The 25,583-nt window shown below is 39.9% G+C and overlaps 1 protein-coding gene and 1 long non-coding RNA gene across 8 annotated transcripts in view; both read left to right on the top strand.

Annotated features, from left to right (window-relative positions):
• The window catches only part of LOC309634953, a 738,917-nt gene that overhangs the window by 474,253 nt on the left and 239,081 nt on the right, over positions 1-25,583 (top strand). The gene's annotated exons all lie outside the window — the stretch shown is intronic.
• AIG1 (androgen induced 1) overlaps positions 1-25,583 on the top strand; it is a 228,254-nt gene that overhangs the window by 74,275 nt on the left and 128,396 nt on the right. For 6 of the 7 annotated variants that reach the window (XR_014248502.1, XR_014248503.1, XR_014248504.1 and 3 more), the window contains exon 3: positions 14,166-14,267. Coding sequence is in view for 4 of the 7 variants with exons in the window: in XM_082405556.1 (XP_082261682.1) it covers positions 14,166-14,267 (102 nt within the window). In the remaining 3 variants the exon portion in view is untranslated. Of the gene's footprint in view, positions 1-14,165; positions 14,268-18,244; positions 18,296-25,583 lie in introns of those variants that run through there. The other variant, XM_082405558.1, reaches the window with a different exon arrangement.

Below are 25,583 nucleotides of genomic sequence, written 5' to 3'. Positions count from 1 at the left end.
AAAAACTCCTGAAGTGCTGTCAGGCAGACCGATTGCTGACACTCAGGCTGCACGCGTGCATCTTTGAGCCATTTTGGTTCCAAAGATGACGATTTGCTTTTTGACTCCTTCCACTTTATTTATACAGCATAGATCATCATAGAATGATATAAAGGCAAAAACAAAAATCCACACAAATTTCTACAATAAGCGTTTGTTACTTTTGTAATAGGAAAACCGCACATGTGTTCTCATTTGCAAATGTCTTATTTAGAGATGGTCTAAATTTAAAGGGTAAATTGTTCATAGAGGGAAAAAGAAGGAACACTGGTGTGTTGTTGATATGATACTAAAAAACAAACACACCAACCTCTCCAAAAGGTCTTTTCCCATTGCAAACTATGGCTAGAACTGGCTACACGTTTTCCTAGTTTGTTTATGCACATAATCTAAAAATTAACAAAACACAGAAAACCTTAACCTCCTTCCTCTCTTATCTCCATAGCAATTCAAAGGCAGTGAGGTGGCCATTTGTGGGTGTCCCAGCTGGGACAGTACTCAAATGCCATTAAAGCCTGGGACCAAAGACCCAGACATTCAGTTTTGTGAGTCTTTTTTACAGGAATTCTTCTCTCAGTAAATGAACTCATGCTAAGTGATTATAGACTGAAGTATAGCTCAGAAAGATAATTAATTTATAATTACAAAAAAAATGGTCAGGGCAACTGGAGTCTCTGTAAGCTCTTCCTAGAGGCAGAGCAACTTTGAAGAAGACAAAGGATAGCCAGAAGAATCCTGGGGGAACTCAAAAGCAAGGCACAGGGTTGGGGGGTGGTAACTGGATGATAATAGTGGCAGGTAGTCAGATTACTATGGTCTGATCCATTCTTTTGCATCCTAAGGATTGACTTGCTAGGTAGACTATAATGCTACCTTGGGTGGCCAGGGGACCCCCTGCTCTATACAAAACTGGAGACACGTTCGTGTTCTTTAATACCAATAAGCCTAACCACTGTGATGACCAGTTTTCTCCTGTTAACATATCCTTCTTGGGTGGCTCTAATTCATTTGTTCAGGCTTCGTCTTCCACTGTTACTGTAGTATTCCTGTCAAGCCATTCTGATACTACACCCAAGACACTGAATATAGGCAATCATTGACACATAGCCACCTAACATAGGATGCTTCTATGAAAGAATGATCTAATTACTTACTTAATTAACTTTTTATTAGATTAGATTACATTAGATTTTTCTTTATTCTCTGGTGGAACTTTAAATTCAAGTTGTGGTTAGCTGGATGTCTCTCTTATGTACTTATAGCTACCCTGTGAATATTCATTTTAATGTAATCATATTAAATAACTATAGTCCCCTTTTATTAAAAAGAGAGGGAAAGAGACAGCAAGAGTTGGATTATTCAGTGATTTTATAATGACAAAACATCCAAATCGTTTTTCGAAAAAGAAACTTCTATCAATGCTAATTGACTGGCGGTGGTTTTCTAACATAATAAGATAGTCTTGTGTGAGGTTTCTGGATGTGTTTAATTATTCTATTTATGTCACTTGACAGAGAGTGAGAGAAGCCTTGATCAATTTATTTGGGTGCAGAATTCAGTTTAAAATGGATCCATTTATACACTAATATGTATACAATAAATAACTAAGGAGAACCTACTGTATAGTTCAGGGAACTCTACTCAATGCTCTGTGGTGACCTAAATGGGAAGGAAATCCAAAAAAGAGGGGATATGTGTATACATATGGCTGATTCACTTCACTGTACAGTAGAAACTAACACAACATTGTAAAACAACTATACCTCAATAAAAAAAATAAATAAATAAAATGGGTTAATTTAAAACTTTGAACCCATAAAGGAGAGTCAGTTATTAGAATGCTAAAATGACACACCTTATGGGGTCATCTCACCAGTGTGAGGCGTAAGGTAACCAGATATTGTCAAAAGAGCATGAGCCTGGAGACAGACCGGTAGTGATCAATCTGTGTCTGTCTCGCACTCTTTATGGGAAGATTTTTAACTTCTGATTTGATTTCACAATTATAAGGCCATTTGTGTTTTGTCCCTGTTTCTGTAGTTTGGCGGATGACCAAAAAGCGGAATAAACAGAGTTTCCGCCCTCAGGGTCCCCTCTTTTCCACGCCCTACCCTCTCACAATGCACACCACTTTCCTAACCAGGTCCACCGCCTGTGGGACGCTCTCAGCACAGTGTAATAAGCCTTCAAATATCACTCTTCACAAAAGAAGACTGCCACCATTAGAAGCCAACCCCAGGCAATTTGGGTTCTGTTGGTGGGAAAGAAAAGCAATCTTTAATAAAGGCCATTAGTTTCATGTTTCAGTCAGTGGTGAAACAGGCCAGGCGGAGGTGCCATGAAACGCTGGAAAGAGCCAGAATCGGGGGAACCACGTGATTGGTGTGGTTTCAGCCTGTAGGCACAGGGATGACCCTGGACATGACCCTGGGCAAATAGTCTGGAGACTCCAGGTCGTAGGGCTCCAGCCCCACAAGCTAGTATTGTGGGGAAAAGCTTGCATCTCAAAGATGACATGAAAATAAGAGAGGATCCTGCTAACTGAACTTTGAGTAAGGAAGGGGGCATGGCTCTGCGGAGCAGGACAAGCCCCTAGTGTCAGTTAGGACCAGCACATGTTCTACATCGGCACTGCGTCTCTGTCCTGTGGACGCGAATTTGCCAGAGGGAAGATGTACCTGGTCAAATCATCCTTGCTGAGGCGCTTGCGATTCTATGAATACACTTTTTACTAATGAAGGCAAGAATGATGCTTCCACCTTGTTCTGTGTTTCATGCTACTGTCCTGTGGTTTTACATGTATGTCATGTTAGATCCATGATTTTTGGTGATTTTTCTCCATCTCTGACCATTTTCCTTTTCCTTTTTCTAGAATGATTAATCAAAAGTATTTACTCACCAAACATTCATTGAGTCCCTGCTCTATGCAGGCCTTCCTAGAGAACTGAGAAATGAAATAGTCTTTGGCATCTGTGAGATAATAGAAATATATATATGGGTCTCTGCCCACAGTTCCTGGCACAGAGCTCCTAAAACCCTTGTAATTTCCTAAGTGATAAGAACACTACTAGCATCTCTTGTTCTAATATTTAGTCGTTGACCCCGTAACTGACACAGGGCTCCTGAAACCTTTGTAAATTCCTAAGTCAAAAGAGCACCAGGAATGTCTTTTGTTCTAATGAGGTGACTCTGGGTGTGCTCCTGGATAGGGGCTGGTCACCAGAAAGACCAAGGCATGATAGAAGCTTGGAATTTTCAGTCCCACTCTCTATTCTCTTGAGCAGGGAGAAAGGCTGAAAATGGAGTAAATGATCAATTATGTGTACATGATGAAGCTTCCAAAACTGCCAATAATATGGTGGTCGGGGGCTTCTGGGTTGGTGAAGACGTGGAGGGAGAGTGGTGAACCCAGACAGGGCACTGAAGCTCCACACCGCTTCCCACATACCTGCCCTATGCATCTCTTCCATCTAGATGTTTATATGTATCCTTTATCATATCCTTTATAGTAAAGCAGTAAATGTAAGTAAGTGTTTCCCTGAGTTGTGTGAGCCGCTCTAGCAAGTTAATCGAACCCAAGATGAGGATTGTTGGACCCTCGATCTACGGCCAGTCAAGCCAGAAGCACAGGTGACAACCCAGGCCTGTGGCTGGCCTTTGAAGGGTGGAGGGGCCCAGGCTCATGGGACTGAGCCCATAACCTGTGGGATCTGCTGCTATCTCCAGACAGTAGTATATGAACTGAGTTAAACTGTAGGACACCCAGCTGGTGTCAGAGAATTGGTTGGGGGGGGAAAATAGCCTCCACACAGTTGGTGACCAGACGTGTCAGAAGTGGAGTGTTCTTGGTGAAGGTAAAGAGACACACAGGAAAGAAAGACATAGTAGGGGAGAACTGGATTTTTCTCCTACTCAGGAAGGAAAAACCTGAGTTTTTCCTTTATAGCACTGAATTATTCGTTCATTCAATTATAATTCCTTCAAGAGTATGAACTATGTGCAAAAAGTGTTTAAGGAGGTTAATAGCAATGGCTCTGGGTTCCCACTGTCTGGCCTCACATTCTGGCCAGCTTATTAACTTTTTGACTCTGGGAAAGTTAAGTTTTCTAAAGCTAAGTTTCTTCATCTATAAAAGTAGAAAAATAATAGTAGCTATCTCAAGGTAGTTGTGATTCTTAAATAAGATCTTACTCATGAAGCCTCTGGCCCATATATAGTTGAAACTAAATAGATGTAAACCATCCTTCATAAAGTACTAGGAAAGATTACATTCATATAATATTCTAGAAATGACGAAATGTAGTGATGGAGAACAGATCCATGATTGCCAGGGGTTAAGATTGGGCGGAGGGTGTGATTCTAAAGGAATAACATTGGGGAGTGTCTTTATGGGGATGGGACTCTTCTGAATCCTGATTGTGGTAGAGGTTGCATAAATGTATACACATGGTAAATTTTTATAGTGCAATAACACCCTCTAAAAAAGAATGCATGTAAAAACTGGAAGAAGATCTGTAGTTTAGTTAATAGTATTATACCAATGCCAGTTATGTGAGATGTTATCATTGGGGAGAGCTGGGTGAAGGGTACACAGGAACTCTCTGTATTATTTTTCAACTTCTTGTAAGTCTTAGATTATTTCAAAATGAAGAGTTAAGAAAATTATGAAGCACCAAGAGAGATGTGATGACACAACAGAGAGGGAACAGTCGGATCCTTGCCTTCATGGACCTTCCATTCGACTGGAAAGAGAAACTATTAATTACACCATCAATTATCTAATCCTAATTACACTCAGTGTTAGAAAGGAAAAGCATAATATGCTTTGAGAGCACATGCAGGGAAAGGGGGCCTGAGTCTGGGGCAACTCAGGGGAGGCTTCTTGGAGGTTATGACATTTCTGAACCATCTCTATGGTAAGGATGAGCTGGGAGGGCTGGTAGAAGGCATTCCAGGCAAAGAGAGCAGCACATGAGGGGGACTTGGGGTGGAAGGAGCCCTCCAGCAGCTTAGAGGGGCCAGCAGGTTAGAAGGCTTGTAAGAGTCACAGCTAAATGGGCTACTGTTACAAGCAGAAACCTGTGATGGGTCAGGGAAGGAAATAATTACTCCGGATAAGAGACTGGGGTGGGGGAGGGGAGGAAACAACTGCACAATGAGAGTAACACTGATTGAGCTTGGATTTTGAAAAAAAAATTGTAATGAGTTTTAAGCTATGGTTATAAAAAGCACAAAGGAATGGGTACTTGGAGGTGTGTGGTGAGTTTGGAAAACGACACATAGTGTGGTGATTGGGTTCCTGAAAGGAGCTGGCAAGGGACTGCAAAGAGAATTTGGGGCCATATCACAAAGGGAGTTTGGATTTTATTCTGCAAGCAAGGGAGAGTCATTGGAAGCTTTAAACTGGGAAGTTCTTGAATGTTGTTATAACAAACATTTTATAACTCTGAGGCCAAGATAAAGTAGAAATAGAGTTAAGAGGACACTGAAGCCAGTGGGTCTAAACAAGAAGCGACCACAACAGTCCAGGACAGGGACAGGGACACGGTGGCCTGCAGCTGGGGTAAAGGCAGCTGGCGCTGGGAGCGGGGAGTGACAGAGGAGCCTTTGTGAAAGTCAGCTCGACAGGCAGTGGTGATCTCGGATCCAAGAGCTTCACGTCTAGTCATTTATTCCCCTGAGGTTCTCATATAGGTGCAAAAACCATTAACATAACATGTCCACTGCAACGTTATTGGAAATTGTAATAATTGGAACGAACGTAGGTATTCATTAGTGAGTGCTTAAGTAAATGATGGTGTGTAGCATACAGTGGGGTACTATGAAGTGCTTCAGAAAAATGGGGTATCTTTTTAAAATATTTTTAAATTAAAAAATTGCAGAAGACTAGGTATAGTATGACCTAATTTTGTAAAATACCGTATGGAATGCATTTTAACTGCGTGGAAAAAAATCTTGAAGGATATACCTGTCCTTTTGGCAATGACTCACTACTGCAGGGTGAGATTGCAACTAATTTTTGTACAATTCTTTATGGTGATTGATTTACAACAAATGTTTTCATATTTAAAAATATCTGTCTCTTGCACTTTTACATGAATGGCATGGTCTTGGATTGGGGTCCCTGTGAACAGCTCTGAGATGGAGAGTGCGTGCAGGAGGGGGCTCTTGGGAGATATACCTGTTAGGAAGTGAGGAAGACAGCACTGGGTAGAGGGAGAAGATGACCCACCCTGCAGCTGTAACGGGCATCCTGGGAGCTCTTAGAGCAGGGATGACCCTTCAGCGTTGCCTTAAATTGAGGCAAAGGCGCTGGGTCTTTGTATCCTTTCATCCGTAAGTCATTGGATTTAGACTGTCCCTGGGGTAGGGGCATGGCCTTGAGCAAAGCAGTTCCTTGCAGTTGAGGGCAATTCTAATGAGGGATGCAGCTGACAGTGGCCAGCAACTGATATTCCCAACATCTGCAGGATGGAGGCATGGACCCTGAAGAGGGAATCTGGGGTAAGTACTACAATATCCACTACAGTTAATTGATATAAGTATAAAATTTATTTTCTGACTTTGCAAAACTTGCCTAATTACCACACGTAGCTTTCATGAATACAAAGATAAAGGAGGAAAAAGGATGATCTCAGTGCAGAACAAAATCAATGAAATGAAACCTTTTTGATTAAAACAATCTTAGCAGTTAGGAATAGAAAGCAATTGATTTAACCAGATGAAGGGTGCTTCCTCTAGCCTACCCTTTCTTTGAAGGTGGGCCAGGCCCCTCAGGTTCAGGACCCAGTCCATAGATTTGCATGGGCCCAAGGCCATTGTCATTCATCTCAGTGGCCACAGTTCACAGAACACTCAGATTCTGGTGTTAGCATTTGCCTCCAGGGCAGTCCCAGTTTCTGTGTTTGCTACTGTTCTGGTTTTTTTCCTTGTTCTTTTTTGTCTGTATGGTTTTCTTGGCTCCTAGTGATTTCCCTTCCTTTCTTGTCCGCTCAGCAATACATTTGAAAGTATATTTGTCGTAATTTATTTAGCACCTAGTGTTTCACAGCAGGAAGGTTTCTCAGTGTACCTAGTCCACAGGACTGAGGAGAGCTAAACCCCCATTGTCTATACCAAAGGCAGTTTTTCCTTTCACTGCTTATAATGCGACTTTCAGTTTTATGTGGTTTTATTTTTTATACTTTATTTCTTGCCAAAATTCTACCCATTCACTTTTATCCTCTTCTCTCGCTCTATCTTCTCTTCTTTAAGTCTCAATTTTTCATCTCTGACTGCTTTTCTTTAATGGAGAATTATTTGATCATAAGTTAATTAATACATTTTCTGGTTTGTATTGTTCAGTTACCCCCCGCCCTTTTGGTCATATTCAGCTTTATCTCGCTCTCTTTTTTGTGGTATCTCTTTTTTTGTGGTAATGTAATGAATACATTCCATGCTATTTCTTTTTTAATGATTACTCATCCTTAAATCGGTTTGTTCTTTCTGAGCCAGCTATTTGTGAAAGGCTAGAACTAGAGACAGGCTAAGGAACTGAGTGAGGGCAGCTTGAATTTCTGTCTGTTTCCCACCACCGCCCTCCCCTGGAGAATGGTTTCTTTCTGGGTCTGACTCATTTCTCTCTCTTTGACTCATATTGATCACAGCCCTGTCGTATGGTGACAGAAAGCTTGGTCTTCATCAGGTGAGCAGGAGAGGTCCATTCGGGCTGGTTACCACAGATCCTGTCTTGTTTACCTCACATGCCCACATCCTGCTTCTTGCAGAGATGCCATGCTTGCCCACTGCCTCACTGAACGTCATCACCTCTGACCCCTGAACGTTTCCCCAGGGCTCCCATACATCTCAGAGCTCTGGTTCCCAGCAAGGGTCACAGAGTGTCCCTTAGAGTGTGTCACCTGTAGCAATCTCTCTGTTCTGCTCGCTAGACCAGAGAGCCCTCGGATCTTGTTTCTTACATCAGTGTCTCCCCCTGGCCGTGTTCAATTTCCTTAACACCTGGCAGCCAGTTGAGAAGAGTGATTATTGGATTAAGGATGTTCCCTGCTTCCATTGGTTTCTTTCTGTTTCTTATTCCCCTTATTCTTGGTTGATTTCAAGAAAGAGAGCCTTTAGTCTTCCATCTTGATCTAGAAATTCAGGGAAGGATTATTTTAAGATGATAGAAGACATAAACAGGTAAAAGAAGAGCTAACGGATAAAAGATCTGAGAAGGGATGAGCTAAAAGAAAAATCTTGGAAAGAAAGGCTTATCTCCTCACCGACAGGAGGACACAAAATGTGGACAACATAAAAGAGAAATCTTAGGTCAATGGGAAGAAAATTGAAGAAGTAAAAAGGTACTTGCTTCTCTGGGAGATGTGGGGTCTGACACATATAAGGAACAGCAATGCACCTTTATTCATTTATTCAGCAAATTTTTACCATAAACATGTTATATGCCAGTTAGTGGGGAAACAGCAGTAAACAAGACGGAGAAGTCCCTACTTCCTGAGACTTCACTTTCTCATAAAAGAGCCAGACAGTGAACAATTGAACAACAACAAAAAGCCTATTTTCTATCAGGGTTTCTGATAGAAAATAATGGAACAGTGGTGAGGCTTCCATGCTGTCTAAAGTAGACCTGAAGGAACAGAGAATCCAGCCATATGAAAATGAGGGAAGGACATTCCTGGCATAGAGTGGAAAATGCTGTGGTTCTGAGGCAGGAAAGCACATGATGAGTTTTAGGAACAATCAAATTGCCAATTTTAGCTTAGGGAGCAAGAAAGAATACGGTACAAGTGAAGGTTGGAAATATAGGCAGGCATCAAATCATGCGGGCTCCTGTAGGAGCTGGGCTTTTATTCTCACATAATTACTCAGTCAGAAAAGATAATTAAGGACCTAAGTGTGGATAAATATGGAGAAATTATAAATTCTACCAAAAAGATGAAAGCCATGAGAAAGGTATAACATCAACATGTGCTTTAGAAACTCTCTAAATGGAGATTCTGGTTTTTAAAGTAATTTGAGCAGAATGTACAGCATAAAAAAATATAATGTAACTCACAACCTCATCATTACAGTAGAGGAGTTCTTTGTCACACTTCTAGGAATGAGTACTAGAAAAAAATTGTACTCTGGAACAAAAGATACTATAACATTTCAGAGTGCCCTATGCTTCCCTGTGCATTTCTGAAGTTAACAGTATGACTGAGGGAAGTCAGCCAGAAGGAGAGCACCTGCGGACTCAGGATCTCCTAGATGTGCAAAGTGGGAAGACAAGGGCCATGTCAAAATGAGGCATTCACTGTCTGCATGGAGGCCATCAGAGACAAAGCCAGCTAGCATCCAGAGCACACAACTTACTCTCATGCTCTGTGCATTTGGAAAGAGAAATCACAGCTGGAAACATGTCTAAATGTTACTTCTCAGCAACAGTGTGACCTTGGAAAGAATCGATGGGAAAGCAAATCATGAAAAGGAAATCTAGAAGCAAAGGAGTAGAGCCCAAAAGAGAATTTAAATGTTTTCCAATCAGTAATTGGTAAAGTCTGAGTACTAATAGATTTGTTTCAAAAGGGAAAGCAATTCCATAAACTCATGTCATGTTGAAGCTGAAAACTTAAAGATGCATTCATTTAGTTCCTCCTTCCCTCCTTCAACAGTGGATGTTTGAGATCACGCTAAATGGCCTTCACAGACCAATCTACAGATAAGTGACTTTTTAGCCTCCTTCAGGGTAAATGTCTCTGTGACATCCTTTGCATTCTAATTGGTGTTACTCAACTCCAAGGAATTTCCCACTGATCACTAAAGCTTTTTCTTAGAAGTAAACTAAAGCTGATTAGCTTCAGCTTCTACTGGACTCCATATGAGAGACTCCTTACAAAAAGAGGACAAAGTATGAATCCAGTTTTCTTTTGTGTTTATTTCTAATCCTTCCGGGGGGTTCAAATGAGGCCTCAATAACCACTGTAACACAGGTGTTTTGTCTGGGAAGCTTGAAGAACTCGGAAGTGACTGTGCTTCTCCCACTCTCAGTTCAAGTACAGTATTCTGGTCCTGGCAGCACAGAAGCAGCAGGTGTGTGCTGGGGAACAGCTGGCTACCAGTCCTGGACAGAGAAGAAGCTTCTTCACAACAGTAGGACGTTTCAATATCACTTAGCCTGTCCAGGAGAACCTATTTTTGTTCATATCCATGCCCTGGTAGTAGAGTTCAAACTTATTTTGGGTTTGCTGATGACCATACCATCAAGAGGATGTCAGTGCAGGAAGCCAAGAAGCTACCATCTGTGTAGCGTTTTTATCTCAAGAATTGTTTAGAAGGCTGATTACTCAGTTAGCTGTACCTCTTGATCTTCTAGTGTTACACTGAGAAAGGTGACTAACACTTTCTTGAAAGTCACTTTGCTTTTAATAACCCATATAATTCCGTCAATCTATGGTAGGGGTCAAAGGATTGGCCAAATTGCACTATTAAGTATCGACCCCACAATGCTTTATATGTGGTAGGGACACCATGAATGATCATTCCTGGTGAACAGAAAGTTGCTCTCCGAGTGATGTGCTGGCAAACTTTAACAACCAGCTCTCTAAGGATAAACTACCTGATTTGTAGCATTTGCTGACTTCCATAGCAGAATATTCAGAACAACTTTATAAATTCAAAAATTTAGATGAAATGGAGAAAATCTATAAAAGGCAAAAATGACTAAAACTAACTCAAGAAAAAGTAGAAACCTGAAACCTCTATATCTATTAAAGAAATTGAATTCACAATTAAATCTTCTCACAAGAAAACTTATAAGTCCAGATGATGCCACTGGAGAAGTATATCAAATAGGTAAGGAAGAAATAATACCAACTTTGCACAAAGTCCTTCACAAAATAGAGGAGGGAATACTTCCCACTTTATTTTTTGAGGCCAGCATTATCCTGTAACCAATATTAGAAAATGATGTTATGGGGAAAAAAAAACTAGCTAGACGTTGATATACTTTATGAATAAAGATGGAAAAAATTCCTTAAAATATCAGCAAGTCGAATCCAATAATATATAAAATATTATAAAATAAAAAATAAAATAAAATAATTAAATATAAAAAAGATCATCATAATGACCAGGAAGGCTGGTTTAACATTAAAAATCAATTGCTATCATTCATCATATTAACAGAATAAAGGAGAAAAAAATATGTGGTCACCTGAAGATATGCAGCAAAACTATCTGAAAAAATTCAGTACTCATTCATTACATACATAAATTAAGAATAGGAGAGATTTTCCTCAACTTGATAAAAGACATCTAAGAAAAACCTGCAATTAATATTAAACTGAAATGTTGAGAAACTGAACACTTTCCCTAAGTAGGGAAGAAGACAAAGATGCTCACTCTTCATCACTTCTGGTCAACATTGTTTAATAAGAAAAGAAAAAGAACTAAAAGGCATACAAATTGTAAAGAAAGAAGAAAAACTGTCTTCATTTGTAGATCATGTACATATAAAAACCAAAATAATTTATAACATAACCACTCAAATGACTAAGTGAATTTAGCAAAGATACAGGATACCATGTCAATATACAAAAAATCATTTGTGTTTTTATATGCTAGCAAACAAAGAATGTAAAAAAAAATTTAATGCTATCTACAATAGCAGAAAAAACATAAAATGCTTAGTGGTAGACTTAAAATATGTGTAAGAGCTGTCACTGAAGACTACGAACATTGAGAAATTAAAGATCTTAATAAATGGAGACAAATTATGTTCATAGGTTAGAAGACTCAATATTGTTAAGATATCTTTTCTCCTCATATTGAATATATTGATTCAGTACAGTCATAATCAGAATTCTAGGGGGATGTCTTTGTAGAAATTCACAAGCTGAGATTCTAAAATTTAAATGAAAATGCCAAGGACTTAAAATAGCCAAAACAATATTGGAAAAGAAGAGTAGAAGCATATGGTAAGCAGGAATCTAAGATGGCCCAAAGATTCTGCCCCCTGCTACACGGGCCTGTATAATCCCCTCCCCTTGAGTATGGGAGGGGACTTGTGACTGTGATGGGATGTCGCTGTCATGATTAAATTACATTATGTGGCAAAGGTAAAGGGATTCTACTGATGGCTCCATCCAGGATTGAAATGGTTTCATGCCTGTGTATGGACACCCAGGCCACATGTAAAACTTTGGTTCTCATCCTACAGGAGTAAATACCCCTTAACCATCTCTCTGGTCAAGGGATACAAACAATTATTGCACAGTCAGTCTTCCAGGGTCAGACCCGAGAAGGAGACCCACACAGGCCCTGAGGCATACTTGTGTCTACTTAGGCAGGAAATTCCAAGGTCATGGTTTCCCAGGATGTGGTTTAGAAGGGGAGGGGGTGCAGGCTCTGGGTAGACCAGCCACTTGGACCTGGGATTGCCTCACTCCATGGCGAGGGAGGAGGCTCCAGGTGGCTGGAGGAGAGCCTTCCAAAGCAGGACATCTCAAACGTTTACGTGCATAGGAATGACCTCAGGATCTTATTAAAATACAGGATCAGAACATATCAGGCTGAGACCTGCATTCTGCACATCTAACAAGCTCTCAGGTGGCGTGGGTGCCGCTGATTCATGGGACCACACTTTGCGTAACAAGAGTGTAAAGCATGGAGCCCACCCAGGTCTGAGGGCAGGGAACACTGATATTCAATACACATGAAGTTAGTAGTGGAATGAACAAACCCAAATTGTGGATAATTCAAAAATTATTTGTTGTACTTGGAAAGATCCTGATGATAGTTAACCTTAAGCTAATAATAGATGTTTTTTTCTTTTTTCCTCTTGTGCATTTATCCACTGAGTGAAAATAGTTGCCCCCAAAGCAGGATAAATAACTGGGGACCCTAATCTGGTATTAAAACTACGTGTGTTATCTACAGTTGCCTATTGTAATTATCATTCAATGTGTTTTATGAATCAGTAAATGTTCATAACATCCTGGGTTTTAAGGGTGAATTTTTTGGGGGGGTTAAGACTATCCGTGTGATAACTGACGTGCTTCTAAAAGAACTTTGGAATCCTTCTGATTACTAGCCTTGAGCTATAAACACCAGGAGTTTTATAAAAAGTGGCAATAAAATATATATTATTAATAAAATGACAGGGCATGGATGACTTACAAGAAATGAGATAAAATTGTTTCTGTTTAACATTGATGCCACGTTTTATCATTGCGTAGTATTTATTATTTTGACACATAACTCTGAAGAGACTATGAGACCTCCCTCTGGGATGGTTCATTCCCTTTTCTATGCTACATTTATAGACTATTTACAAAAGCATTCATTTTTTAAAAAAAAAATTCTATGGTGAAGGTTAAGGCCTTGGGCCATTCATTTCTTTATTTTATCTGAGCTTCTTCTCTCGCCATTAGTTTGAGGAAAGATAAGATAATAAATTGAGTACTTTCCTTGCTTTTGTTGATGTTGCTGATGGGTCAAAATAAACCTCTGGAATCCAGATGAATTTATGAGTTATTCATAAATTAGGAATCTTCCTTAACTCTTCGTACACTCTGCTTCTCAGTGTCGCTAAAGCCCCCGCTTAGGCTATATAAATTAATACATTTGCTGGAATTGTGACTTTGGGACATTTTATAGCAGTGATTTCAATGCTGTGAGTGGTGAAATAGAAACTTGAGAATGTGAAGATTAATTTAAACCACATGATGGGTTCAAGGAAAATACACTACAGCTTCTTGAATGTGTTCTAATGCTGTACAGTGGGGAATGGGATCCAAAAAACCACCAATGAACTTTTAAACCCTCTTGAGAGGAATCAAACCAACACATTTAGCCCTGGAAGGGAGCTGTTTCAGATGACAGAGAGACCATCTCTCTCTCTCCCTCACAAACAGAACCCTTCGCCTGAGAGAACACAGTTGGGAGATCAAGGAAAGAGGAAGGACCCCAACAGTTACCACTAATGGGTTGACGTTAGAACAATCTTTGCAGTTATTAGCTGGCTTACTGATTTGTCTTTCATTATAAATTATAGTTTTGTTGGGTTCTTTGAACAATAGATAACCAACAAATTGTATGCTGTGGACAGTTGGTGCCTTTGAAATAAAGGATCTCTTTTTCCCTTCCAGTTCGTTGTAGCGGTGTTCTGGATCATTTATGCCTATGACAGAGAGATGATTTACCCGAAGTTGCTTGATAATTTTATCCCAGGGTGGCTGAATCATGGAATGGTAAGTGGACTAAAACAAATGATTTCCTTTTATTTAAAAAAAAAATCTACTAAAGAGCTGTTTTCTAATTTAGGCTGTCCACAGAATCTACCTAAATAGCTGTGAATTGAAAATTATAATGAGAGAGTACAGTTAGAGAAGAAAACTGAACGTAAATAAAAAAGGTCTTCTCATGAAATTGAGTCACTATTAAAACTACGTAGTAGATGAATCCATAGTTTATAAGAGGTGTCAGTGGTGTCAGGTATAATGCAATTGGCTCACTCCAGGATCGATTTAATTTCTGTGCCATTCAAAGGTTTGTCCCCTGTTGGAGACTAAGGATTGATTCCCACCTGCACCACTATGGACACCCCATGCCTCCTCCACTTCACATCAATGAGACTGTGTTGGAAGTAACCAGTGTACTTGGAGAATTTCCCCTGGAGGGGAGGCAGGGCTGTTACTTTCCGTGGGAGAGTTGCTACAGACGTTGGAGGTGTCCTCAGTGGTGGTTGTCCACCTTGTCAGGGTCTGCCCATCCCAGGGTATTTGCCTGCAGCTGCGAGGTCTTTTCCTTCTTCTCAGTCTAATCCTTTCAGATGCTTTAGCACTGATGTTACCTTCACAAGTTTCAAATCAAATACTTTGGCTGGTTTGCACATTGCTTGACAAGATTTGAGGGTATATTTTCTGCAGACAAATTTTGTGTCGTCTTCCCTTTCCATCTCTGGGATTGAGCACTGTTTTGTTATTAACTAAGAAGCCTGCATTTTTTGGTTACAGCAATTTTTAGAATGTGTCCCTGGGTGCTCCTAGTGAAAAGGGCAACCCATGACAGAAATTATAGGGGAATGGAGAACTGGAAATCACGCATCTGAGGTCCAAAGTGTTTCCCTTCTGCCCCCAATTTTGGTATATTTTAAGAAAATGCTGTGTAGTAACAAACAAACATTATTGTACTGAGGGGCATTGACCAAACCTTTTGTAAGCCAACCCCTCAAAAGTAGCACATCTCAGAGAACTGGAATTTTCCTTGAGTCCAATTAGAGCCACACTGTAGAATGATTAACATGGCACCTCAGGTCTAGTTACAAACAAATCAGTTGGGTCTTGTCAATTAAATTTAACCAGGAGCCTGACATGGTTACTCTGCCTCTCTCCAACTTTTTGCTTTTCTTGAATGTGGAAATGCTTTCATAACTCCCAAGTCTTTGCAATCCTCTGCCCCCAATGCCCTTCCCATTCTTCACTGGGAAACTCTTGCTTATCCTGCCAGCTTGTATACTGTCTTCTTCATGGAACCTTTCCCCACTTTTACAAGCCAAGTTTGCTCCGCTGTTAGCTGTGCTGGCCCCGCACTTCTGTATCTCCATGGTACATGTCCGCAAAAATGTTATACAGCTAGTGCAAAATGGCAGCCTTCGAATCCTGCGTCTCTGCCCAGCCACCTGGCATACAGGAAGACCAGTACATAATCATTAGATTGATGACTAATGCAGTACAGCCAGTCCCCATAATTCTTTGCCAGTCAATACTAATAACTACTATTTTTTGATAACCTACTATGTACCAGGCTATATAATTTAATTTTCTTAGTGGTTCTATGAACAAGAAATTATTATCCCTTTTACAGATGAAGAAACTGAGGCTTAGAAAGTTTCTGACACCAGAAGGGCCTTAGCTGAGAACAAATGATTGCATCATGTGCTATAGAAGTAGAGTCCTGAGCAATCTGGCCTGTTGTCTACATCCCTAAACTGTACAGTGTTACCTTCTGGCCAGAGAATAAATCACAATCTTTGCAGATACTGGCACTGTCTAATGTTGCAAATGAATGGTTTATTAAGTTTGTATGAAGTTATTAGAACTTCAGCTGGACTCTCCTAATTTTCCCTTGATTCACTTTGATGGGTTAAAATTCTCACTCTTGGAGAAAAACACTACTTAGAAATGCAAGGAGGATTTGAGTGACAGAAATATTTAGGAAAGGGAAAAGATAAATTAACGAACATGTCAAGTCCTCTCAGATAATATGAGCTCAGTAGATTTCTTTCCCAATGAATTTTGTCTTAGAAAAGCTGAATGACCATTTCTTGGCTTTTTTTCGTGTTCCAATTCATGGTTCCAGAATTACTAACAAAGATGTTGGATTTGATGGCTGAGGAATATTTTGCAATATTAAACTATTTACATTACTCTAAATATGTATATATGAAACTTTAAATACATCATGCATAAAACATGGTGCTAATGCTTTGGATTGGCAATTAAAATATGAACATTAAATGCTGGAATCATGAATAATTTAATCTTTATAAAAATGTGTAATATGATTTATGAAACATCAAAAAATTAAATGAGCATTTTCAGCTTTTTAAAAATTGTATTTAATTAATTATAGTTTGTATTTGCCTTTAATTTTAATAACTACTTTTGAATATCTACCTTTAAAGTATGAAAATAATTCATTAAAATTTTTCCATGTATTTAATGTTCATGTTTTGATGAAAACATTCAAGTTGTATACACTTTAATTATAATTACATTTTATTTTTAATTGATATTTTAGATTAATACTGTTAGTAGAGCTCCAGTTTTGTAAGAATTTCCATTATAAAAACATATTTAGTGAATTTGCTGAAATGAAGGTGAGAAAATAAAATTTGGGGATATTTATATTATACTAAATATTTATATTTGTAATTTATAAATTTTACTACTCATCCAATCATATTATTTTATTTTATTTTACGAAAATATATCTAAGAATGTAGGAGGATAGAACATATTTTATTTAATACTGCCTAGTTTAATTTGTAACCGTCAAATATTTCTGCAAATGGTTTACGGCTCTCTAGGCCTGTTCACTATTATTACCTGCTTAGATCTTTATAACTACAAGAATTCCAAGAGAGAACGTACTCTGTTCTTACATATAGAATTGTATTCATTGTTTGAAGAATCTCAACATAATTTCTAGGGATCCAGAGCCCCGAACCACAGAACTGAGATGCAGTGTATAAGTCTATCAATCATGACACCATTTCAGGAGAATCATCAAGTCAGTCTTGAATTTGCAGCATTCAAACAGGCATAAGAGAAAACTTACAGGGTCTGAAATCCACAGGGGTTTCAATTTTGATTTACACTAAAGTTGCCCAAAGTTAGACATGATTATAACTAAAGGAAAATATTCTACCTCTTTCTTTCCATTGTCTTCCTCTTTTCTCTCAGCAAGCAATCCTAGAATTTATTTGCAGAAGAGAAGAGGAAATGGGTGAATAGCAGGGTAATACACCCTTGCTGTGTAAACACTAGGTTATCTCCAGGCTCCATTAAAATAGCACACACACACACCCCCTCCACACAAAGAATTTTAATTTATTACAACTAAAAATACAAACATATAAAGTATAGCATATTTATTTATTTATTTATTTATTTGATTTTGGCTGCATTGGGCCTTCACTGCTGTCCATGGGCTTTCTCTAGTTGCGGCGAGCGGGGGCTACTCTTCGTTGCGGTGCACGGGCTTCTCACTGTGGTGGCTTCTTTTGTTGCAGAGCACAGGCTCTAGGCGCAAGAGCTTCAGCAATTGTGGCACGCGGGCTCAGTAGCTGTGGCTCGTGGGCTCTAAAGTGCAGGCTCAGTAGTTGTGGTGTACAGGCTTAGTTGCTCCGTGGCATGTGGGATCTTCCCAGACCAGGGCTCGAACCCATGTCCCCTGCATTGGCAGGTGGATTCTTAACCACTGCACCACCAGGGAAGCCCCAGTATAGCACATTTAAATGGAGTCAGTTCAATATTCAAAATCAAAAATTGTTCTGTCCTTGCAACCCTATTTATCTTTGTATTCCCAGCAATTCAAACAGCATACATGCCCATTAGGCATTCACTAAGTGTTGATAATGTAAAGGATGTTTGTGTATGTGCTTTTGAAACTTAGAAGAATGTCAAGTTTACATTTATTTCTTTCTATCACCTTTTATTCTCAGTCCACTGATAATCAGACAAAAGGAAAAGAGAAGTGATATCAGCAAATGAATCGGAGTTTCCAAAATGTAATGAGAGTGGTCACAGATAGTTGTGGTAGGATTCCGCATGGCTGCCACATATGGGGGCTGAGCTTTGGTTTAATTCAATCTAGCAAACATTTTTTGAAAACCCACCACATGCAAAGCACCCTGCTAGGCACTGTGTAGTTAGGGGATGAGAAAAACACATGCAGTTTTAAAGGATGGGAAGGGCATGTTTGAAGTGGATAAAGGTAAGTAAGAAAACAGTTTCCCAGACCAACAGAGTACCCCCAACAGACTGTGTTCACTCTGGCAAGGAGAAGCACTGTTGTTACTCTGGCTTGTTTCTTAGTTGCAAAAGTAGAACTGTGAACATTTCTCTTCTGCTGATTATAATTTTAAAGCATTGTCAATGGAGTAAATACACTTTAAAAGCAATAAGTAAATAAATATTTAAACTCTAGAAAGATGGCAGACTCTCAGTGATGCTATAACAGGAAAAAACCAACAAGACAGTATCAGCTTATTGAAGACCTAATTAATGTTTATAAAGTGCTTTTGAGAATGCCAAGCACTGCAGAAGGTTAGGATATTATTATTATTCCACAGATCTTTAAGCAGACATGACCTAGATGTTCTTATAATCACAACAGGAGTTATCCATTCCCCATATAATTTATCAGGAGACAAAAACATAAATCCCACCTCTCATCATGCTTGATTTGTCAGTTGTTCTTGTTATATGTAACTGATCCTCAAGAGAACCTTAATTTAGGCAAATGTTTATTCTGTTCAATATTATTTTGACATTTGGTAATTACTAAAGTTTTTGTACATCTGTCTTTCCCAGAAAAGAAGGCATTAAATACTGCTTGGATGATCATTGGTTTTGCAGGAACTCAAATTTGACACTATTCTTTTGGTAAATAATACAGCTTATAGAAATTTTCCTTTTCTGGGATAAAAAGATTATGCATTTCATGACCTGTGGAGTCTGCCACCCTGATATTGGATATTTCATAGAATAAGTTGTTGGTTGAAAGAAGACCTTCTTTTTCATATGAAAAAACTACCTTTCTCAATTTTCACAATATATTCTAAAGTAACTAGAAGATATCTGAAAATTTTCAAAAATAAAAGTAAGACTGGAACAGAGGTCAGAAATTTCTTGGGAACGTCTTGCTAAGACTCCTAATGGACCTTCCAAAGAAAACAAATAAGACCCCAAAGAACAAGAAGGAGAGCTACATCCACAGTGAGGCAGATACTTTCAGAATTATTGAATACTGTTCTCGTCTGTAAGCTTTTTTCGTGTCAAATTTTACTGATTTTAGCTTCTTCCATTGTGAATTTTCATTTGTGATCATTAGTTCTACCAAGCCCAGTTCTCCTGTGTTAGATATTGCCCTTCTAAAGTTTGACATGAAGATTCGATTATTCTGTCTCTTTTAAATCAGTAATGGATTTTAAGGTATTTTATTTTAGCTTTTGTCGATTCTCTTTCTTATTTATTATTTCAACTGGAAATATTGTAAATTGAGAAAATGTATTCTTTTAAATGACGTTTGAGAAACCTTTGAACAAGTTTGTGAGGCAGAGACGAAGAGGGTTTTCTGGTTCCACATATGAGGAGCTTGGAAGTTGCAACTCCGTCATAACAGGTAAAAAGCTCAACAGATTGAAAACATCAACAACGCTTCTTGGATCCATATGAGAAGGGAGAACATAGAGCAAACCACTGCCCCAAGGTTAGAGAGACAGACAAGCAAATACAGAGAATAACAACTAAACTGGAGCAGAGTCTCCTGAGCAGAAACACTGCGGGAACCAGCACCCGGGGAGGGAAACCTGAATGGTAATTGATGGATTACTGGAGGCTCAGAGAGGACAACCTGAGAGTGAAAAAGTCCAGGGTGGCCCAGGCATAGAGAGGTTCCCACAATATTGTGAGATTTACCTGCAGGAGCTCAACCAGATTCCCAGAATAAATTTCAGAGAAACATACCTTCATGCTTCCAGCAGAGGGAAGAGAAAGGAACCATTGTGAAATACATCAGAACACTCAGCTCTTAGCAAAGCCTGACCTTAATGGAAACTAGTTAACCAGAGTCTAACCTGCTGAGGTATCATCAGAGCCTAACTGACCTGGGAGGAGGGACATACCCAACTCCAGCGGGCTCTAGCCTTCCTGTCCTACCTGAGGGGGAAAAAAAAACCCAAGAAACACTTGGGAAGTTCATAGTCCAGAGGCACCGTCTCACTAAAAGACTGAGTCCTAATCATAGGACTGTAGAACACTTTTCCTCCTCTGACACCTCACCACTATATTACTAAAGGCCTTTTACAGTAGTTCCTTTTACTCAGTACATCATGTCCGGCTGTCAAAAAAAAAAACATCACAAGGCATACCAAAGACAACAAACACAATTAGAAGAGAGAGCAAGCATCAGAACCAGACATGGCAGGGATGTTGGAATTATCAGACTGGGAATTTAGAACAACTATGATTAATATGCTAAGGGTTAAAGTAGGCATCATGCAAGAACAGATGGGCAATGTAAGCAGAGAGATGAAAATCCTAGGAAAGAACCAGAAAGAAATGCTAGCAATAAAAAACACTGTAACAGAAATAGAGAATGCCTTTGGTGGGCTTATTAGTAGACTAGACACAGCTGAGGAAAGACTCTCTGAGCTAGAAAATATATCAATAGAATCCTCAAAACCCGAAAGGCATAAAGAACAAAGACTGAAAAAGCAGAACAGACATCCAAGAACTATGGGATAACTACTGAAGGTGTAACAGATGCATGATGGGATTACCAGAAGGAGAAGAAGGAGAAAGAAACAGAAGAAATATGACTGAGAATTTCCCTCAAATTAATTTTAGACCTTAAACCACAAATCCAGGAAGCTCAGCGGACACCAAACAGGATAAATGCAAAATAAAACAAAACAAACAAACAAAAAACCCTATGCCTAGGCGTATCACTTTTAAACTACAGAAAATCAAAGGTAAAGAAAAAGTCCTGAAAGAAGCAAGAAAGAAGAGGAGGAGATAGAGAGGCTAGGATGGGGAAGGGGAAAAGATAGAGAGAAGAGAAAAGGAAAGGAGGGAACATCATGGATGAGAAGAGAAATGGCCACGAAAAGGAGGGAGATCGAATAGGAGATGAGAAAGAGGAAGATGGGGGGAAAGGGAGTTAAAAATGTCCTAGGGTAAAGAAGGCACAGTGTCACGGCCAAACCACACAGTTTTAAATACCATATCTCCTTCATAGCTTCTCGAGCTTTGGGGATTAATTTTTCTCTCTTCAGTACCTGGCACAGTCCTTGGCATAGTATAGGTACTCAATAATCATTTGATGAATCAATAGATGTTAGTAGATTGAGCTGGCCTCCTTTCTGTTCCTTGAACACACCAAGCACTCGGCTTGTCTTGGAATGCTCTACACCAGAGATCTGCCTAACTCACTTCTTCAACCCCCCTCAAATCCTTGCTCAATGGCACTTTCTCAGTAAGGCTTATGCTGAGTAGCCTATTCGGCACTTCAGCCACCCCGTCCCCCCGGAATCCCCTTACCTTGCTCCTTATCCCCCTCATGGCACTTACTGTCTTTGACGTATTATATGCTTTTATTTATATGTTGTATTTAGAGCTTATTGTCCATCTCCTTCTTCTAGAATTTAATTTCCATAAAGGCAGGGATCTTTGTTCTAGTGACTGATTTATCCCTAGCACCTGGAACAGTACCTAATTCATTGCATGAATGAATCGACTTTATCAGTAGTCTATGTCCACATTTTCTCTTGTTCTCTTTTATCCCACTCTTTCTCGTTTCCCCTCCATAATTGTTGACAGAGAATGCCACCCCAAACCATTCCCTTTTTTCTAACTTGTATTTTACTTCATTTTTCAAATTCAGCTGCACTGCAGCCAAATCTTGCATGCATGGCCTGCTGTCCCCCCAGAGGGGCTTATTGGTTGTACGTATATTGTTTCTCTTACCTGAAAAGGCCAGAATTGATGTCTGAAGAACACACCATGGGTCCTTGGAACATCTAAGAGCTACAGGCCAGATAAGTAGTAGCCTGGATCAAATGTATTGAAAAGCTCTTCCATATATTGATTGTTTTATTTGGGTATTAGTTATTTTTTCTCTAGCGTAATAGCCAGATGCCTTTTTAAAGTAACTTCCTGCCATCACAAATTCCTTTGTAGAACTGATTTTCCATGCAAGGGTAGAATTCAAGGCTAATATTACTTGGCTTACACTCTGCCCTTTTTCTTGCTACATTTAATAGATGAGCAGGCCCAGCAGTACTGTGAGTTCATCAAAAGGTCTATAAATTATATTCAGATATTTTGGGGTCAGCAAAACCCAAAGAGTGGTTTACTCAAGTTTTTTTACCCCTAATCCTTAAATCCATAGATATTTCAAAGTAAACTTCATTCATATGTTTCCCATTCATCTGCCCTTAGCTCTTCATAGTTGGGGGACGGGTGGGGACAGGCAGGCAGGTGTTGTCCTGGAAACTGGCTTCCTTCTTCACTACCACAGACAGATCATTCATTAGCCACAGACTTAACTCCTTGGCAGAAGTCCATCCCTATATCCTTTCCAGTTCCCTTTTAATTGAAGTTCCAACCTCAGCAAGCATCAGTGATGGCTGCCAAAGAAAGTGAAGTGGGAAAAAAGCTGCATTTTCTGTCACAGAGGCACAGAATGCCAGAATCTTGGACTTGGGAAGTGACTCCAAAGATCATCTGGTCCATACACCATGTGATACTTAAATCACTTGAACAATATACTGGCAAATTCAGTCTCTGCTTGAGCATCCCTGATGATGGAGCTTCAGTAGTAGACCAAGACCACGGGGTCTTCAGCTTAGGAAAGACTCTCATAAGGAACTGAGTCTTCCGTTCTTTTTAAGTCCAAATCTGCCCAGTCCCTTCATCCATTATTCAAGATTGAAACACCAGTCCTATTTGTTCTCCTCATGTTCTCTTCCAAAAGGGTCTGACTCTCCCTCATGACTTCTATCTCTGCCCTACAAGAGTTATTCCCAAGTCTGTACTTCCTGGTCCAGTGTCTCATAGGGCATCACACTCTGCATTTGACACAAGGACCGTGAGATAAACATATTGAAACAACCTCATTAACCCCTCCTCTAAATCTTGTAACCCCATCTTTCATCTCCTTCTCAATAATGGCAAGATGCATCTAAAAGCTCCTTTTTACCAGACCCCTCAGAGTTAGTTGGCAAGCCATATGGTATATACCTCCAAAGTAGCTGTCGAGTCTGCCCCAGCCTCCTAACCTCCACCATCCTTGCTTTAGTTCAAGGCTTCATCATCATTCAACTGAACTGAGGCAACAAGCTCAATTCATCTCTCTCCTCCCCACTGTCTCATCACCAGACCCCTCTCCGCACTGCTGCCTCAGTTACTTTTCTAGAAGAACTGAAGGTCTGATGCCCCCTTTCTGCATTTCTTTCTCAGACACCACCTATGAGTGAAGTAGCCCAGAGGCTCCTCGGCATCTGAGTAGGTCTTCTCACTGCACTCATAACACTTTGTTTATACACCTATGTTTTCTCTCATCACATTGTTTGGTTACTGTTCAGTTACTTGCTTACTCCTCCAATTGGCTATGAGGCCATAAAGGACAATAAAATTTTTTATCCTTTCCTCCAAAACCTAGCATAGTGTCTGGGATTAAGTGCACACTCAGTAAACGTTTATTGAGGAAATGGTATACACGCCCTTCATCACACTCTCTCCGCTGACCAGGCTTCAGCTTGTCTAGATTTGTTTTTACACTTTCACATGATTTGGCAAGTGCAATCGTCCTTGCTTATTAGTGTTGTCCAAGCTTCCATCAACTTTTTTGGCAGTTTCCCTGTTCTCTACACTAAAGCTTCCACATCATTCTTACCTGACCAGTGTGGTTAAGCTAAGATTTAAAGTTGTTGTTATTTTTGTTTTTCCACAAATTGCAGGACCCTAAGATGTATTCCTAGGGAATTCCAGCTTGTTAAATGCAGTGTGAATATGGGATGGGCTCTGGGGAAGCTGCAGGACTAAGAACTTGAGGATCATTGAATGGATACACTGGGGTTTAGTAAAATGATGTATTCTTTGTTTTGAATTGCGGTGCCTAAGTTTGTGCCATTGAGTTGAAGCTGCTTTGGAGACGACGCTCTGAGTAAAGTCAGTAACAACATAATTGATTTTTCAGAGCAGTAAATTATAACCACGTTGTAACTGTGCGTGGAGAGGACGGTTGATTCCTAAGGTCAAGACAGGTATTTAGATGATGATGACATACGTGGTGGCAGACAGGAAGAGCAGGCAGCAGTAACTGTTACTGAGAATGATGTCCGCTTGTCCAAGCTCACCCCGCTGGTGAGGGGACTAGCTGGGAGTAGAATGCTGAGCTGCCTGACCCCACGGCACTTGCTCTACCGAGGGCCTCTCTCCAGGGAGCTTGAACGTCGAGTTAAAGACATGTCTTTCAACGTGAATTGTCATTATAGCTCACAAACATATTTCATCAAGACACTGGTAAACATTCCTGGCATTTTAAATTATTTTCCTTTTCATCTAAGCAAGAGTGATTTTTTTCCTATTGTTCTGCCATATCCATATTCAGAGAAGGAGCTTACACCTAATGATCTAATTAAGATATGCTTTAACCTAAGTGCAAAGATTAGCCCTGATTGGTGGAAATGTCTCCCTTTAATGCAAACTTTTTCATCCTTATCAAATACATTAATTCATGTGATCTGGTAATAGATCTAATTATCTTATAGGTCCACGTGCTGCTGTTAACATTGCTACTCTCTATATGTGTAGGGTAAAAAGATCGATGTTAATAAACATTCCTTTCTTTTTTTTTTTAATTAATTTATTTATTTATGGCCGCGTTGGGTCTTCATTGCTGCATGAGGGCTTTCTCTAGTTGCGGTGAGCGGGGCCACTCTTCATTGCGGTGCGCAGGCTTCTCGCTGCGGTGGCTTCTCTTGTTGCGGAGCACGGGCTCTAGGCACGCGGGCTTCAGTAGTTGCGCACGTGGGTTTAGTTGCTACGCAGCATGTGGGATCTTCCCAGACCAGGGCTCGAACCCGAGTCCCCTGCATTGGCAGGCAGATTCTTAACCACTGCACCACCAGGGAAGCCCTAAACATTCCTTTCTATACGTCCTTGTTGCCTTGACCGCACACACAACAGAATGTCTTTTTTGCTCTATTCTCTTTCTCACACCACGTAAACTCAAAAAAAGCTGCTCCGTTACCGTATGCCGTACTTCAAATAGAT

This window comes from Balaenoptera borealis (genome assembly GCF_965194805.1).
Source record: "Balaenoptera borealis genome assembly, chromosome: 9".
Taxonomy (NCBI): Eukaryota; Metazoa; Chordata; class Mammalia; order Artiodactyla; family Balaenopteridae; genus Balaenoptera; species Balaenoptera borealis.
Note: the sequence above shows the minus strand (reverse complement) of the source record. Positions and strands in the feature narration are given on the sequence as shown.